We start from the raw sequence: 18,254 nt of genomic DNA on the forward strand, positions 1-18,254 counted from the left end.
TGCTAACAGCCTTAGAGCACAAGAAGTTATAAAGCAAGGTATTTTGAGAGAGTGAGTTTAGACTATAGAAGGAGGAAGACAGTCCATGGTCTTTTATGGTCATTTGTACTCAGATTTTGATTTTGCTTTTGTTACCGGTTGGGTTTATTGCCTGGGACCTTGGTCCTTTTTGTTGATGCAGAAAAGAGTTTAAGGTCAACAGAAAATAAAAGTAAAGCAAAATGGGGTTTATTGAAAATACATTCCAAATGAGGTGCCAGTCAGTCATCAGAATGTGGGAGACAAAATGGTGAGAGCAGCCAATGGCAGGACTGCTGTAGCTCCCAAGGAAGTCAGAGAAAAGGAGGCCTTGGAGACAGGTTCTGGGGGTGAGCCCAGGATGAGCTGCAGCTGCCCATTTCTCCCCTGGATGCAAGTGTCATGGGGTCCTTTAGAGGTTAGGGGATATGTGCCTGTGGGAAAGCAAGGGAAGGGAATGGCATTGGATTGCTCCCTGGAGGTGGAGTGCATGCTAGAGAGAGCATGGCCCACAGCTCCTGGGTTCTAAAGAGGGATTGTATGTGTGGAGCCTTTCATTTGCATTCAGGGGTGATTGACTGAAACTATCTTTCTTCTGGGCATGCCCTTACCCTTAATGTATACTGAAAACCCGCAGGGGGTGGGGTCAAAATTAAAATCCAAATATTATTATAATTCGTCCAGAGTTCCAGGAAGGTCACATTTGCATTGAGGTCATGTCCTTTTCCTCTGAGCTTGGGCCCAATACATGCAGGTCCAAACCTGTCAACTGTCAGTCTGTGCTGCCCATAGAGAGGAGGTCTGAAGGCAAAGTGGGCCCAACCCTTGTTCAGGGCAGGCCATGCCCCAGCCACTCATTTAATTTCCTACACAACACTTTCAGATTCATTTACAAATGACTGGTAGTCAAATGCCATTTGCTGGTAGCTACTAAAGTTTCAGTTGACCTTTGCAGTAAAATAAGTTATCTAAAATGCCCATTCCATCTAATTATAGCCAAACTATATAACACCCTGTATTGGTTTACAAGATGCAGAATGAATTATTATGCTCCATCCCTCCCCCATGCCCCATATGTCAACTTATACTTTGATTAAGCACATCAACATTTTCAGTGGAATTCAAAAACTGGTAAATAAAACCTTACTCAAATAATGAGTAAGTATATGAACTGTCAGTAGTTGAATGATTGTTCAAAGTGAGTTTTTAAAATCAAGGGTACACATGATTAAAAACAAGTTCATTGTCAAATTATAGTACTAATTTGGCTTGCTTTAAATAAGATGTTTTCTTTTCTCCTAAAATTATATTACTTTTAAACACATGATTCTATTTAAGGAAGTAATTGCCTATTTAAAAGACCTTATTTATGGAGCTGCCCCAGCAGTGCGTTAGAGGCAGTGTGTTAAAGCATTATAATAAACTAGAGGGTCAGTGCAATAATTTGTGCATGGGTGGGGTCCGGCGCCCTTGCCCGTGATCTGGGTGTGGGGGGCCCGATCGGGGATGGAGCTGGCCAGAGGGAGGAGCCATGGGCTGTTAGCAGGACCCATGCCCCCTGGTCAAACTAGGGTGGAACTCCGGTGGAGGGGACAATTTTCATATTATCCTTGGGATGCCTACTATTAAGACATTTGCTCATGCTGTCACCTCTACTTTGGCAGATGTTTTATCTTTGCCACTTAAATATTAATGGAGATTTGAAAGGCTACTTTCTAAAGATGAAAAATACGTGTGTTTTAATTGATAAATATTCTGAATCCAAAACTATCACTTATATTATTAAAACTGTTGGTATTCCTTAATGTTGATTCAACTATGGCTAGTTGAAGCTACTTTCACTTGTACTAGTGCAGATATTTGTTCTATGATAAAAGAAAAAGAATAATAGTGTAGAGTCAATTTTGCTGAACTCATTGTAATACTAAACTGAAATATACAGAGCACCCAGGAAATTTGATTCTGACAGACCTAGACTGAATCAATAGAACTGGATTTCCCCTCTGTGTGGTTATGTGGAGGTGAAACAGGAATTAGAAGCTACACCCTCCTCTACTACCTTCCATACCCATGGAATAATTGTATATGACTCCATATCTGGTCAACCCAGGGACTGAGAATATTTATGCATATTTCAATACGTGTCACACTGATGGGCTAAAAGACAAGGCAGGGAATTGGGCAAGTACATGATCTGTCAAAATGTTTTTTTCTGTTTCAAGTCACATATGAGCCCCATGGCTATACTCCAATCACTTAGCCAGGCCTTCCTGGACATAGAGACAAATTTCAAACTTTATACCTCTTAATAACATAAAGTGTGGTTACCTGGTAGCAGGGATTTTGTTGTTTTTATCCTTAGGGTACTGAATATGTATTAGATGTTTGAAAAGGCCTTAATTTGTCATGTTGCTGCCCTTCTCCCTGTAATTCTAGCTCAACCACTTCAGTTCTTGTAAGGCCACTTTACAATCTAGAGGCAATTACTTTGAGCCAGAACTAAATGCATTGTGGACACCCCCACTTTACCCCAGTCCTTGTTTGAACTCTATTGAGGAGGGATATGACTAAATCCTCTTTTATGACCCTAATTCTAACCCCATTCTGTTTGAAGCTCCAGTTTTTCATTCCAGGGTCAAGGTCTCTGGCAAAAAAGATTCATTTCTAGCAGGTATCTTTACTTATGAGCTTTGTTTCATTTACTTTAGTAACTGCTGGGGCTTCTTACCCCATTCCTAAACAGCCATTCCAAGCAGGTAATTAACATCCTACTCTGCTACAAAAAAATAGTATTGATGTATGGTGTCCAGTGGTTGGGAAACTGCGGTTCGCGAGCCACATGATGCTCTTTGGCCCCTGGAGTGTGGCTCTTCCACAAAATACCGACTTCTGTGCATGGGCCACGAAGTTTCAATCACACTGTAAGTGCATGCCCGCATGTGGTATTTTGTGGAAGAGCCACACTCAAAGGGCCAAAGAGCCGCATGTGGCTCGAGAGCCGCAGTTCGCCAACCGCTGGTGTAGACTCTTCCAACTACCCTCCTACCATTTCTAAACTTACTTATAATAGCTTAGGTCACCTTCATCACTTTCTCCCTTCTCTCCCAGTTTCAGAAGTTTACCTATTCACCTTTTTAAGGAGAAGATCACCTGTCTACACCTCTTTCATTTCGACCACCCTGGAGACCTACATAATCAATTTAATTTTCAGTCTTGTATCTTAGACCTTTCCTTCTCTGTTGGTTCTTTCACCATAGCTTGCAGATATGCTTAAGTTTTAAACCAAATTAAAAACAATCCTATCTAATAAAAGACAAAAAGGGTAATTGACCATACTGTCACTACATTTCCCATTGGTTAATCAGGGTGATATGCAAATTAACTGCCAACTAAGATGGCGGCCAGCAGCCAAACAGCTGAAGGGAGTAGGAGGTTTGCTTGCTCCAGTGATGGAGGAAGCCAAGGTTCCCTGCCTTCCGTGGCCTGGCTCTGAGCTATGAAAGCAACAAAGTTTCAATTATAGAAGCTAAACAAACCCCTGATACCTGCTTTCAGCAGGCCGTGGCCACAGAACTGGAGTGAGAGGAGCCGACTCTTAGCTCCAGTGATGGCAACAAAGTTTCAATTATAGAAGCTAAACAAACCCCAGATACCTGCTTTCAGCAGGCTGTGGCCTCAGAGCTGGAGTGAGAGAAGCCGGCTCTTAGCTCCAGTGATAGCAACAAAGTTTCAATTATAGAAGGTAAATAAATCCCAGAATTAAAAAAAAAGAAAAAAAGGAGAGGCTGGAGGCTTCAGTCCCCGGCCAGCCTGAAAACAGCCCTCAGACCATCACCCAGACTGGCCAGGCACCCCAGTGGAGACCCCCACCATGAAAGGGGTCTGGCCAGCCTGAAAACAGCCATCAGCCCCTCATCCAGGCTGGCCAGGAGCCCAGTGGGGACCCTCACCCTAAAGGGGGTGTGACCAGCTGCATACAGCCATCAGCCCCTCACCCAGGCTGGCCAGACACCCAAGCAGGACCTCCACCCTGATCTGGGACACCCTTCAGGGCAAACCAGCTGGCCCCCACCCGTGCACCAGGCCTCTATCCTATATAGTAAAAGGGTAATATGCAAACTGACCCTAACAGCAGAAAGACTGGGAATGACTGGTCACTATGACACACACTGACCACCAGGGGGCAGACGCTCAATGCAGGAGCTGCCCTCTGGTGGTCAGTGCGCTCCCACATGGGGGAGCTCTGCTCAGCCACAAACCAGGCTGATGGCTGCCAGTACAGCGGTGGTGGTGGGAGCCTCTCCTGACTCCTCAGCAGCGCTAAGGATGTCCGACTGCAGCTTAGGTCTGCTCCCCGCTGGCAAGAGGACATCCCCAGAGGGCTGCTGAGCTGCCAGAGAGATGTCTGATTGGCAGCTTAGGCCCAATCCCCCGGGAGCAGGCCTAAGCCAGCAAGTGGTCATCCCGTGAGGGGTCCCAGACTGCGAGAGGGCATAGGCTGGGCTGAGGGACACCCCCCCCACCCCCGAGTGCACAAATTTTTGTGCACTGGGCCTCTAATATAATAAATAAATAAATAAATAAATAAATAAATAAATACAAACAAACAAGAAGAACCAAAAAATCTTGTCCTCTTCCTGTCTCCACAGTCCTTCCAGTATCACCTTCTCTCTCTGTTCTCTTTGACTGTCAAATTTAATGAAATAATAATTGCCTCTCCTTTTGTCCCTCCAATTTATTCCCAATGCAGTATGACTTCTCATCCCACTCGTCTGTTGACATTTTCCAGATAAAGTACCCAGTGATGTGATTTTTAATCTGGGGGCTTATTTGCACTTATCTCACTTAACATCTATGTTGTTCATATCAAGAAACTTTCTTGATGTCTATAGTGGAGGTGCTGACTCACCTACTTCTCACACTACTTCTCACTTTCTTAGTTTGTTCCTTTTTGACTATTTGCTCCTTAATCATTGGTATTCTCCAACATTTAATTCATTAATGCCTGCTCTGTTGCTTTGAAAGGACTCTCTGGGAAATCTGGTTTAGGATCATGATTTCAATTATCAGCTGTATTCTTGATCTGTGTAGTTTTCACATACTTAGAAAATGCTCAATAAATGGCAGCTAGATTTGACTAACTTTGGCTTTTCCTGCAAAACTTAAGAAACTCTTCCATCTCACGTGCAACTGACTTAGTTGAAATTTTGCACTGAAATATGTAGCTTCATGATTCCATAATCAGGTCTATAGTAATAAGAAGTGGAGGGTCCTCTTGAAATATGGAAGAAGCATGAATCCTCTCTGATATGAATTTCTGGGTATTCATTTCTTGGGACTCATACTTTAACTTTTTTACATCCATAAGTAATGTAATGAGGCCTACATGCTTTACCCTGGGTTTAACCCATAGGCTACCAAATGAAGACATTGTCCTTGCATTTCTATCTTTGAGCCTAATGGGGAGACCAGTTAAATCAAGTATTAATTACAAGATTCAGTATTCAATGTAGTAACAGCACTTGAGAGGGAGCCATGGGAGCAATAAGGAGAAGATGATTATGGATGAGTAGTGTAGGGAAAGGGAACAGGATTAAACATCTGCACTGTGCTTTAACAGGAAGAGCCAAAGTTGGTCACCTCTGGCTGCCACTTAATGAAAATTTGCTAAGTATATGAAAGACATTGAGATAAGAACTTTGTGTTCCTTATCTTATTAAATCTTAACAAAATCTCCAGGAGGTATATAATTATACAGATGAGGAAGCTGCTGTATGGAGGTTAAATAATTTGCTTAAAGTTATATCTCTAGAAGGTGCTAAGGCTTGAGCCAATGTCTGACTCCAAAATATGTGTTCTGACCTATACACCCAGAGAAGTGTCAGGGCCTCTAGGCTGAAGGAACAAATGCAAAGGCATGGACAGGAGAGTACATATGCATATTCATGGGATTTCAAGAAGGTCATTATAATTGGACCTTAGTTTGGAAGTGAGGAAGGACAGGAAGTGGGGCTGGAAAGAGCCTTGAAGGACCTAGTTTGCATTCCATGCTAATACACTTACAATTTTGAGTGAAGAGAGGGAGGGGGGCAGTTAAAGTATAGTGAGCAAAAGCATGCACATTTGCATTTAGAACAATTATTTCTGGGATTGTGTAGAATACACTGGGGCTGGTATGGGGAAATGTGTAGGCTGGAGTCAGAGAGCTACTTAAATAGCAGTGGTTCAAGGGAGAAATGAGGAATGTCTAATTCATTCATACCATACAACAGACATTGCATTTAGGAACTACTAAATAGGCTGAGTCTACAAAAATTCTCTATGGCTAAAATGAGGGAAGAATCCAGTATGATTCTTATGCCCAGTCTGGTTGACTGGTAGATAAGAGAAAATACTTTAGGTAGGTAAGGATTTGTGGGAAGGGTAGGAAGAGGGGAAATGGACATGTTGACTTTGCTGTAACCATGCTGTAGGTCCAAGTAGAAATGCTCAGCACACAGTTGGCTTTCCCAGGTCTTGAGGAGAAAGGTGGGACCTGGATAAATAAAAGTGTGTAGGTAGGTAGAACCATGAATATGTGTAAATACTGGGGAGGGGAAGGCAGTGCTGACTATGAAGCCTTTAGGAACACTAATATTTATTGTCAATCACAGAATAGGTTTCAATAAGAAAAGGAAGCTGGGATGGGTGAACAGAACAGTAGAAGGAAATTCAGAATCCAGAGATTTAGAGGCCAAGGGACAGGCACAAGGAAGGAGCTGCCCACTGGCTCAAGTACTCTAGAAAAGTTGAGGTAAAAAGTGAACCATACAGATGCGATTTTTCACAAGGGATTGTTGGTGGCTTTGAAAGAGCTGTTGTAGTAAAGTTGAGTGGAGAGATGGCAATCAGGTGGCAGAGACTTAACAAACGAAACAAAGAAAAGAAATACTTTTTATGATTTTACTAGAGACCCGGTGCACAAATATTTGTGTACTCTGGTGGGGTCCCACAGCCTGGCCTCTACCCATTCACAGTCCAGAACCCCTTGGGGGATGTCCACCTGTTGACTTAGGCCCACTCCCTGGGGTATCAGGCCTAAGCTTGCAGTCATACATCCTTCTGGCAACCAGGGAGCCCTTGTGGATGTATGACTAAAGGCTTAGACCCCTAAGGGATTGGGCCTAAACCATTAGTTGGACATTCTTAGTGCTGCCACGGAGGTGGGAGAAGCTCCTGCCACCACCTTTGCGCTGGCCAGCCATGAGCCAGCTTCTGGCTGAGTGGCACTCCCCATATGGAAGTGCACTGACCACCAGGGAGCAGCTCCTGCATTGAGCATCTGCCCCCTGGTGGCCAGTGTGCATCATAGCAACCGGTCATTCTGCCATTCAGTCAATGTGCATATTAGCCTTTTATTATAATACTAGAGGCCCGGTGCACAAAAATTTGTCTACTCAGGGGGAGGGGGGGCCCTCAGCCCGGCTTGTGCCCTCTTGCAGTCTGGGACCCCTCAGGAGATAATGACCTGCTGGCTTAGGCCTGCTCCCAGGTGGCAGAGGGCAGGCCCAATCCCTAGGTGCAGCCCCTCGTCGGGCTCAGAGCAGGGCTGATTGGGGAGTTGGAGCGCCGCCCTCTGTCATGCACGGAGCAGAGCGGATTGGGAGGTTGCGATGCCACCCTCAGTCATGCTCAGGGTAGGGCTGAGTGGGGGGCTGGGGCACCTCCCCCTGTCACACTCAAGGCAGGGTTGATGGGGAGGTTGCGGCACCACCCCGTCACGCAAGAGCAGGGCCAATCAGGGGGTTGGGGCTCTGGCCCCTGTCATGCACAGGGCAGGGCCCATCAGGGGGGTTGGGGCTCCGTACCCTGTCACGCACAGAGCAGGGTCGATCAGGGGGTTGGGGAGCTCCCCTCTGTCATGCACAGAGCAGGGCCCTTCAGGGGGTTGGGGAGCTCCCCCCTGTCATGCACAGAGCAGGGCCCATCAGGGGGTTGAGGAGCTCCCCCCTGTCACTCACAGAGTAGGGCCGAGAGGGGAGTTGGGGCACCGACCCCTGTCACACACAGAGCAGGGCGGATCAAGGGGTTGGGGCACCGCCACTGTCACACTCAGGGCAGGCCGATGGGGAGGTTATGGCTCTACCCCATCACACAAAGAGCAGGTCCTGTGGGGGGGGGGGGGGTTGGGGCGCCTCCCTCTAACACCCACAGAGCAGGGCCGATCGGGGGTTCGGGCGCCGCCACTTTCACACTCAGGGCAGAGCCGATGGAGAGGTTATGGCTCTACCCATCACACACAGAGCAGGGCCCATGGGGTGGGGAGGTTGAGGCGCCACACCCTGTCACACACAGAGCAGGACCAATCAGGGGGTTGGGGCGCCGCACCTTGTCACACACAGAGCCTCAGGGCGATCAGGGGGTTGGGGAGCTCCCCCCTATCTGGCACAGAGCAGGGCCTATAGGGAGGTTGTGGCCCCGCCCCCTGTCACACACAGAACCACAGGGCGATCAGGGGGTTTGGGAGCTGCCCCCTGTCATGCTGATCCCGGTGCCAGGAGGCCTCGCGGCTCTGCTGATCCCTGTGCTGGGAGGCATATTACCCTTTTACTATATAGAATAGAGGCCTGGTACATGGGTGGGGGCCGGCTGGTTTGCCCTGAAGGGTGTCCTGGATCAGGGTGGGAGTCCCCACTGGGGTGCCTGGCCAGCCTGGATAAGGGGCTGAGGGCTGTTTTCAGGGTGGCGGGTGACTGAAGCTCCCACCTGCTCCTTTTTTTCTTTTTTTTCTTTTTAATTCTGGGCCAGCTTTATCTCTGGCTCCAGCTCTGAGGCCTCTGCTGCTGAAAGCAAGTATCTGGTTTGTTTGGTTTCTATAATCTCAAAGCAATGTATAATTTCAGCTCTGAGATCCCAGCCGGCTGAAAGCAGGTTTCTGGGGTTTTATTTAGCTTCTATATTTGTTAAAATGTTTCAAACTGCAAGCGCAGAGGCCAACAAGGCAGGCGGGGAACGTTGGAGTCCTCCGTCACTGAAGCAAGCAAGCCTCATGTTCAGTTTAAGCTGCCTGGTTGCTGGCCGCCATCTTGGCTGGCAGTTAATTTGCATATCGCCCTGATTAGCCAATGAGAAGGGTAGCGGTCATATGCTAATTACCATGTTTCTCTTTTATTAGATAGGATATAGGATGTCCCTATTTCCCCCCTTTTTGCTCCCTCTACCCAGCTCTTGCCCCCCACTTCTCTCTGGCCATCACCATACTGTTGTCTGTGTCCATGGGTTGTGCATATATTTTCTTTGGCTAATCCCTTCTTTAAATTCACTTTTTAAATTTTTATTTTCAGATAAGTGCTTATAACTGCACTATTATATATTTTCTATTATATCATTTAGAATAAGATATTTTTTAATTGAACCCTTGTAAATTTTAGCACACTTTAATAAATTATGCTAGAAGCAATTAGGAGATTTTTCATGTAATGCAGATACATTTCAATTAATATTTTATTAATTTTTAATTTTTTAATATTTTAATTTGAGATAATCTCATACATGTAAAAAAACTATAAAATACTACAACATATTATATGTACCCTTCACCCAATTTCTTAGATGTTAATAATTTAAACATAACCAGTATACAACTATCAAAATTTGGAATATATTTTTCTTATAATCTCTTTAATGTTATTTAATCCATTTACTTTGTTTTTGTTAATCTTCACCCAAGGATATTTTTCCATTGAATTTTAGAGAGAGTGAAGAGAAAGGGAGAGACACATTGATTGGTTGCCTCCTGCACATGCTCTGATAGGGACTAGGGATCAAGCCAGCAACTGAGGTACATGCCCTTGACTGGAATCGAACCTGGGACCCTTCAGTCCATTGGCTAATGCTCTATCCACTGAGCAAAACAGGCTTCAGCTTAATTCATTTACTTTTAATCTATATTGTGTCTTTATATTTAAAGTGTCTTGGCTTCTGGGGCTTCTGTGTCCTGCCTGCCTTGCCACTGGGGACCTGATTGGATCCCGGGCAGCAAGGCGGGGCCAGGCCTGCCCTGGATGGTGGCACGCTGGTGGCTCGTGCTGTCCCTCCCTGCCTGCAGTATGCAAATTAGCCGCCATCTTTGTTGGCAGTCAATTTGCATATCACACTGATTAGCCAATGGGAGGTGTAGCAAAGGTTCGGTCAATTACCATGTTTGTCTATTATTAGGTAGGATGTTGCTAGGGACAAGATAGAGAACTATGAGGGATTTCCTAAAGTTGTGAGTATTTGACATGTTTTTAAGTGTTTAAAACAAACAAAAGCAAAACATATGTAAATGGAATAGTGGCATGTGGGAGGCTGATAGTCAACTAGGAAAGTCCTTAAGGAGATTGATGGGTAGGGAGGCAAAAATAGAACCTACCTCTCAGGTAAAGGGATTCATTTCTGAGGAGGAGAAATGGGGGTGAGAGGGGAGAGAAGTGTGGATTGCTGGGGTTGCAGGTCAATTTTAAGGTGAGGATTATTAGAAGCTTCTGGCTTCTCATCTGGCATCACTGATGGACTCAATCTGAATTAAGAAAGAAGAAGAGAGGGCTGCTTTGGAGAGTATGAAATAAGCTCCTGCAGAAGGATGCTGATTTAAGAGCTGTTACAGGGGAGAGAAACTTTACATGGAACATGTGTTAAAAGACTGAAGACCACCCAAGTGGTCTGGGATTATGACACTTTTCTGTTGTTCCCCAGGTAGCAACACACATTTTCTTAGAAACCTGTAAGGCTGATTCCTGTCCCCCCCTGCCCTTCCAGAGCACTTTGCTCATACAGGAAGGAAGGCACTTACGTAATCCTGTGTTATAAAAAGTATCAATCCCCCAAATGAGAATTGGAAGTTTGAAAAGGTAATTCATAATCCCTGCCCTGCCCCGTCATTGTATCCACACATCCTATCACAATGTTGCAGTTCAGATAATTTTCAATAAATGTTTGCTGAAATTTTTAATAATTCTGTGCCATGTATTGAGCCTTCTCTGCAACCACATGCTGGCTGTCTTCAAGACTGCAGAAGGAGATGGTTAGGTTGGTGATTGGTATTCACAGAGATTGTAGAATCCAATATTTTTGGCATTTAATATAAAATAATCTTACATTTTATTTTTAATTTATTTGTAAGTGTGGCATCACTGATGGTTGTATTAATACCTTTCTATCTGATTTAGAGGGCTGTAAGCACATCATTTTTCAGAATTTTCTTACTCATGTTAATTATTTGTGTTCCTTTATTTGTTCTCTTTTCAAACTTTTCTGCACTTTGTTGTTCCATCAGAAGGAAGTAGGCTAAAGAGAGAAAACCCAAATCAGATATTTATTAATTGTAATGTTTAAATAAGTGTTTTTAAAAATGAAGATGTGGTCAGCAGTTGGTACAGTACATTTTTGGAGCACACTTTTTTATTTATTACTAGAGGCCCGGTGCATAAAAATTTGTGCACTTATGAGGCAGGGAAATCTCTCAGCCTGTCTTGTGCCCTCTTGCAGTCTGGGACCCCTTGGGGGATGTCCACCAGCTGTCTTAGGCCCAGGGGAGTGGGCCTAAGCTTGCAGTCAGACATCCCTCTGACAGCCTGGGAGCTCTCAGGGGATGTTCACTTGCCAGCAGGGAGCAGGCCTAAGCTGCAGTCGGACATCCTTAGCTCTGCTGAGGAGGCTGGAGAGGCTTCCGCCACCACCACTGTGCTGGCAACCATCAGCCTGGCTTGTGGCTGAGCAGAGCTCCCCCTGTGGGAGCGCACTGACCACCAGGGGGCAGCTCCTGCATTGAGCGTCTGTCCCCTGGTGGTCAGTGTCATAGTGACCAGTGATTCCCAGCCATTCTGCTATTAGGGTCAATTTGCATATTACCCTTTTATTATATAGGATAGAGGCCTGGTGCACGGGTGAGGTCCTGCTTGTTTGCCCTGAAGGATGTCCCGGATCAGGGTGGGGGGTCCCGCTGGGGTGCCTGGCCAGCCTGGGTGAGGGGCTGAGGGCCATTTTCAGGTTGGCCACACCCCTTTCAGGGTGGGGGTCCCCACTGGGGTCCTGGCCAGCCTTGGTGAGGGGCTGAGGGCTGTTTTTAGGCTGGCCACGCACCCCAGGGACCCAAGCTCCAAGCCTCTCTTTTTTTTCTTTTTCTTTTTTTTCAGTGCATCCTTGAGCGGAGGCCAGAGCGGGCTAGAAGCAGGTTTCTGGGATTTATTTATCTTCTATAATTGAAACTTTGTAGCCTTGAGCAGAGCCCAGGGCCAGCCAGGGCAGGCGGGAAACTTGACTTCCTCCATTGCCGAGGACAACCCAAGCCTCCTGCTCGCACCAGCTCTATGGCCGCTGCCATCTTAGTTGGGTTAATTTGTATACTCGCTCCTGATTGGCTGGTCGGTGTGGCTTGTGGGTGTAGCAGAGTGGTGGAGTGATGGTTAATTTGCATGTTTCTCTTTTATTAGTGTAGATAGTCCAAGGGTTATTCAAGTTATGGCTTATGGATGTGAATTTTATTAAGAGCACTAATTCTATTTAAATGGCTTCAGCTTTAAATTTATGTATATTACAACAAATTATGCAGTGCAATTAGCACTTCCTGTATTCTGCAAGAAATCCATTCTCTAAGCATAAGTTATGAAATTGTTGAATGAGCAAGATAGCGACATGGTAAGGCCATGTTTGCTTTTAAAGAACATTGGGAGAAAAGAGACACATATAGGCAATCAGTAATGCTGAAATGAATTAGTGAATATATGCAATTGGTCAACTTCCTTAGTGAAATAAAATGTAATTTTTCAACCGCCTCTTCCACCAGGTGGAAATCAATTGCAGAACAAAGTTTATTTCTCTCTGTATGGACAGGAGTAATTTGCATTATTATCAGAGTTCTACAACTTAAAATCAAAACAGTGAAAGGCACACGCCCCTACAAAATCAGATATTCCCAAAGGATCTGTCCGTCAATGCCCAGATCCCCACTAATGCTTTTGTATATTTCAAAATTGTGTACCATTTTTCTGACACTTTCCTTCTTTTCTAATTCCAACATCACAACCACTTTCTTCTCTCTTTGTTGTATACTATAGCTTCCCCCTTAATGCTTCTTTCTCAGGGGAAATAATTTAGAACCCCATGATTTTGAAAAACACAATTGGAAATCCAGGTTTTGCCTGAGGCTTCCTAGTACAGGGATGGCTAGAAGTGTAGAGAACTGGGCAGAAATGAGCTTGTGAACCACAAGCTTGGTTCAGACTGCAAATTCCCAGAAACATAACAATTTGCACCTCACAGTCAGAGAAGGTTTAGAACATTGTATAAAAATGCTGTTTTATGAACAAAACCAATGGCCACAGACAGTAGATGGGGAGAGAAAGGGGGGCGGGAGGAGGAGGGCTTGTGCTTGGGGAAGGGGGTGGTGGTGAAGATGTCAATGAGGGAAAAAAGGTGACTCATGAAATACTTTAAACAATAAAGAATTTTAAAATAAATACATTAATTAATAATAAAAATGCTGTTTTGCCCAGTTTTTAGAGTATTACCTGCATATGTACAGCACAGCATTTGTGAGAGGGCACTTGTCCAGGTATTTGCTCCTTTGATACTCTCCACAATTCTCTGAAGCTGCCCGGTGTTCATTTATGATCCTCTTACTTGCAAAGAGTAAACCAAGGCATAGAAAAGTTATGTGAATTGCTTAAGGTCACATACTGACAAGGGACAGGTAGAATTTATACTCAGGCTTTCTGAACATTGTCCAGATACATTTCACTATGTATCCTAGCATTCAACTCAATGGGCATTTACCAAATACTGTGTTCCTAGAATAATAGCATGTTATGACCCTGGGTTTTATTACCAATTTATATAGAAGGAAAGTATTGTAAGGATGAACTAATAAAGTTGATATTGATATTTGTTAGTGCTGTGTTTTTTCAGGGAAAATTCAACTAACTACTTAGAAGAGTAACATAAATGGCTGAAATATATGAAAGAGAACTGCAATGATGTTGGGGTCCAACCCCAGCAGGTCCAGGGGTCCCCAAAGGTGTGGACGGAGTCGGCAAAGAAGGAATGACACGGAGACAGCGTTCAGTTGATCAGCAGCCTAGCCAGGATCTCTAGCCAAGTTCTGGTCAGGATCTCCAGCGAAGTTCTGGTTAGGATCTCCAGGCAGGTTCTGTGTCCATGTTCTCTTGCTAGGTTCTCCAGACAGGTTCTCCAGGTTCTCCAGCCAGGTTCTGTAGCCATGTTCCCTCGCTAGGTTCTCCAGCCAGGTTCTGTCCAGGTTCTCCAGCCAGGTTCAGTCACCAGGTTCTAGTCAGGTTCTCTCGCCATGTTCTATCCAGGTTCTGTAGCCAGGTTCTGTCTCTAGGATCTTCAGCCAGGTTCTCTCGCTAGGTTCTGTCTCTAGGTTCTGTTGCCAGTTTCTGTCCAGGATCTTTTGCCATGTTCTGTCTCTAGGTTCTGTTTCTAGGTTCTGTTTCCAGTTTCTGTCCAGGATCTTTTGCCATGTTCTCTCCAGCGAAGTTCTTCTGTCTCTAGGTTCTGTGTAGGTTCTGTGTCTAGGTTCTGTGTAGGTTCTGTGTCTAGGTTCTGTGTAGGTTCTGTCTCTAGTTTCTGTGTCTAGGTTCTGTGTCTAGGTTCTGTGTCCTGTTGTCTTGTTACATTTGTATTTATACCAGTTGATTCCAATCCTATCAATCACTATTCCAAAGGTTAGGGCATTTCTTATCTCCATTCCAGGAAGTAAAGATTATGTAGCTTAAGCATGATTATTCGTAGTTAAAGTGATTAATTACCCGCCTGGCACTTAGTTAAGGGGTTTTATTCCCTCCCTAACTTCAGGGGAAAATCCCTACCTGGGGAAACAACCTTTCTCAGAGAGGTGACCTTGGTTAAAACACACAGTGCCAAGAAGGTGAGCAAACATATTAATAACAGTATGCCATATATGCCAGGTCCCTTGAAACAGCAAGGATGGACCGGCTCCCGGCACAATTTCTCCATAATCTTGCGCATTTTAGGTGAAGGATGAGTGATTGCAATTACTTTTGCAACCCCTGTTTCATAAGACAACTGGTAGTTTATCATATTGAGAAGTGTTTAGTAAAATATACCTACTTATTAGCAATATGTGTTCTTGATTTCCACTGTTTCTTAGCTTTATGTTGAGTGGTTTATGGTTTTAGGAGGGAGGAATACCTGTAATATGCATTTGGTAATTGTTGTTCTGTAGTTTCAATGAATTGTGGGAGTTAGAAAAAGCCCTTCAATTATATATAACTCTTTATAAGTATTTGCATATCAAATGTCCATTGTTGTCTGTATTTTGCAATAGGATATAGCCAGAGAATATTTTTTCTCCTTAGCATTCTAAGGCTTCCCATCTTAGAGGAAAGATACGATGTGATTCATCCGATTTCCTTTTTATATTAAAGTCCAGTATAGCTCACCACATTGCTAGGAAATGCAACATAAATATAGAGATAAACTTCATATGGGTTTAGCAAGTTCTGTTTGGAGGCAGTACATATAATTTCAGACTGAATACAATATTTGGTTCGATTTTCTGTTCAAAAATTTTCCATGGTAAGGACAATATTTTTCTATATAAACCAGTGAGCAACAATGATTACTTCAAAGCTTCTGAAGCCAAATATACAACTGCATGTTCCAATACACGTTGCTGAATTTAGTCCCAATACTCTTTGTAATGTATACTTTGTATTACTGAGAATGAATAAGGAATAGTTACAATGGTGTCTGCCATCTGTGTGTTGTGTCGTAAATCAGCGAGTGAGATACAAGACGCCTTAATGAGCCAAATAATTGGGAGTTGTTTATTGAGCTTGGCCCAGAGGGAGGTGGTTCTTCCAAATCTCTGAGCAAAGACACAGAGGAAGTTTCCCGTATTTATACCTTTTGGGCTCTTTGCAGATTTTACAAAAGGCTCTGTGTGAGTTATTGTTACAGACAGTTTGTAATCTTGGATACATAAATAACAAACATTTGGCATAAGAATATGGGAATTATTATCAGTATTAGTCCATTACGTTAGAGGGTCAGACAGTTAAGTTTTTATCTTTTTCTATTATTCAAACTAAAATAGTTATTCTATAGCATATGAGGCTGTCTAAAAATGACAGAGTTTGCAGAACAAGGAACTACCTAACAATAGCACAGAATTTCAAACAGCAGTTTTTATACAAGATGGAACTTACTATGCTTCATGTGCATGTTAATAACTTGTTTCACTTGATCACCTGGCCTGCCTTACCTCTGTAGCTGCACTGCTTACTTAAGGGGACAATTGAAGTATTGCTCTTTTATCTTAAGGATTTGTAACATCCTAAGATCTTACCCTATAGAAAACCTATAATGAATTGAAACTATTTTCTTTTTCTTTTCCAGTTAAAACTCAGCTACTATTTAATACAATTGAATCTGTAGACTACACCATTTGCAATGAAACTCTTCTCATCATCCCATGCTTAGTCACCAATGTGGGGACAAAGAGCCTTAAAGAAATGTTTGTAGAGTGGAGATTCAGAAATAAACACATTTTCTTCTATGATGGAGATAAAAATAAATCCAGACCGGAGAGGGAATTTTCGAGTGCATACATCGTACCAGACGCACTGATAACAGGCAATGCCTCTTTGATGATGGACAAGAGTGATGCTGTCCCAGGAAACTACACTTGTGAAGTAACAGAATTAACTGGAGAAGGCAAAACCACTGTAGAACTAAAATATATTGCTGGTAAGAATTTCATAATCTACCCTTTTATTTGTCCTGCAGTAGCCTAATACTATGAGAAATGCGGCACAATGGGGCGAGGAACTCCTTTGAATGAAAAAGTAGATTATGACTAACAAATGTTTATGTAATGTTTAGCAGCTTTAAGATCATGAGTTTTACTTGCTCTTCTACTTTTCATAATAAAAGTACTTTGCTGTGTTGTCAGGTTCTCAAACCTTTGTTCTGAGAACTATTCTGCTGGTGTAAGGATCCTGGAGTCATTTGATCTGCATTTCTGTTGGCTGCTATCAAAAGTACTATCTTTCATTTGACTCATTTTCCACGATTTTTCCAATTATGTAGCTTTTTTTATTATTATTATTACCGGTACTTTTGTCAAGGGCTGACAAATCCCAGCCGTGTTCCAGCTGGAAAGGGTTAGAATCACAAAATTAAAAATCAGGTCATAATGAGGTTTCCTGCTATGGTGTTTGTTCTTTTTCTTGGCCAAGATGTGGGAGAGCTAGGGATCCAACAGAATTAATTTTAAGGCAGCCTTGGTTATAGCACCATGATTGTGCCCTTCTTCACAGACTTGGGCTGGAGAGTTGCATAAAGCAGTAAAGCTAGCTGAAGTAAACAATCTGCTTTCTTTCTAGCCCTTGCCGTGCCAGCTGATTACTTTAACCACATACAGGTGCATACTGACTTTCTATTTTGAAAGCTCTATTTAGAACCACTAGTCATGTTACCGCTCTCAGGATTAGACAAGCCTTTGAGAACCTCTGCTTTAGATGGGATCAGACCATTCAGTTGAATCAACTATTTGCCTTCTATGCAGTGGTTGGCAAACTGCGGCTCATGAGCCACATGCGGCTCTTTGGCCCCTTGAGTGTGCCTCTTCCACAAAATACCAAATTCTGCCCATGGGCCACGAAGTTTCAATCGCACTGTACATTCGTGCCCACACCTGGTATTTTGTGGAAGAGCCACACTCAAGGGGCCAAAGAGTCGCATGTGGCTCGCGAGCCGCAGTTTGCCGACCACTGTCAACGTTTCCTGTTATCAAATGTCTATTACCAGATTGGGAATGGGGTTTTAATTCTGATGGAATATTTTGACATTCCATCTGATCTTTCAACTTAACCATTTGCCTCTATTGAACTTGAGAAGTTACTTCACTGAGTCCAAGTTACCTCATCTCTACAATGGGGATGAAAAGAGATTCCTGCTTTATGTATTCTCTAGTCTAATAAGCATCATGAGATCCCTATGTACCAGTCCTTTGTAAACCAAAGTACTTTGCAAGTGTTAGCTGTCTTCCTGGGACATTTATTTTATGAAGTGAGGTACTGAGATGTTGAAGCTGGGGTGTCATGAGAGGGGTGTCTGTGTGGTGCAGCATGGGCAGGAGATGGCTTCGAGCAGACTTTGGAAGGCTTTTCTGCTCAAAAATCTCCCTTCCATCGAAAATCTCATTAACTCACAGTGGGGGAGGGTGATTT

The 18,254-nt window shown here is 43.7% G+C and overlaps 1 protein-coding gene across 1 annotated transcript in view; it reads left to right on the plus strand.

The window, feature by feature from the left end:
* LOC308515895 (leukocyte surface antigen CD47-like) overlaps positions 1-18,254 on the plus strand; it is a 146,202-nt gene that overhangs the window by 54,014 nt on the left and 73,934 nt on the right. The window contains exon 3 of the mRNA XM_081086559.1: positions 16,420-16,770. Within this exon, the coding sequence (XP_080942685.1) occupies positions 16,420-16,770 (351 nt within the window). The remainder of the gene's footprint in view (positions 1-16,419; positions 16,771-18,254) is intronic.

The sequence above is a fragment of the Myotis nattereri genome (genome assembly GCF_964212035.1).
Source record: "Myotis nattereri genome assembly, chromosome: 3".
In the NCBI taxonomy this organism is placed as follows: domain Eukaryota; kingdom Metazoa; phylum Chordata; class Mammalia; order Chiroptera; family Vespertilionidae; genus Myotis; species Myotis nattereri.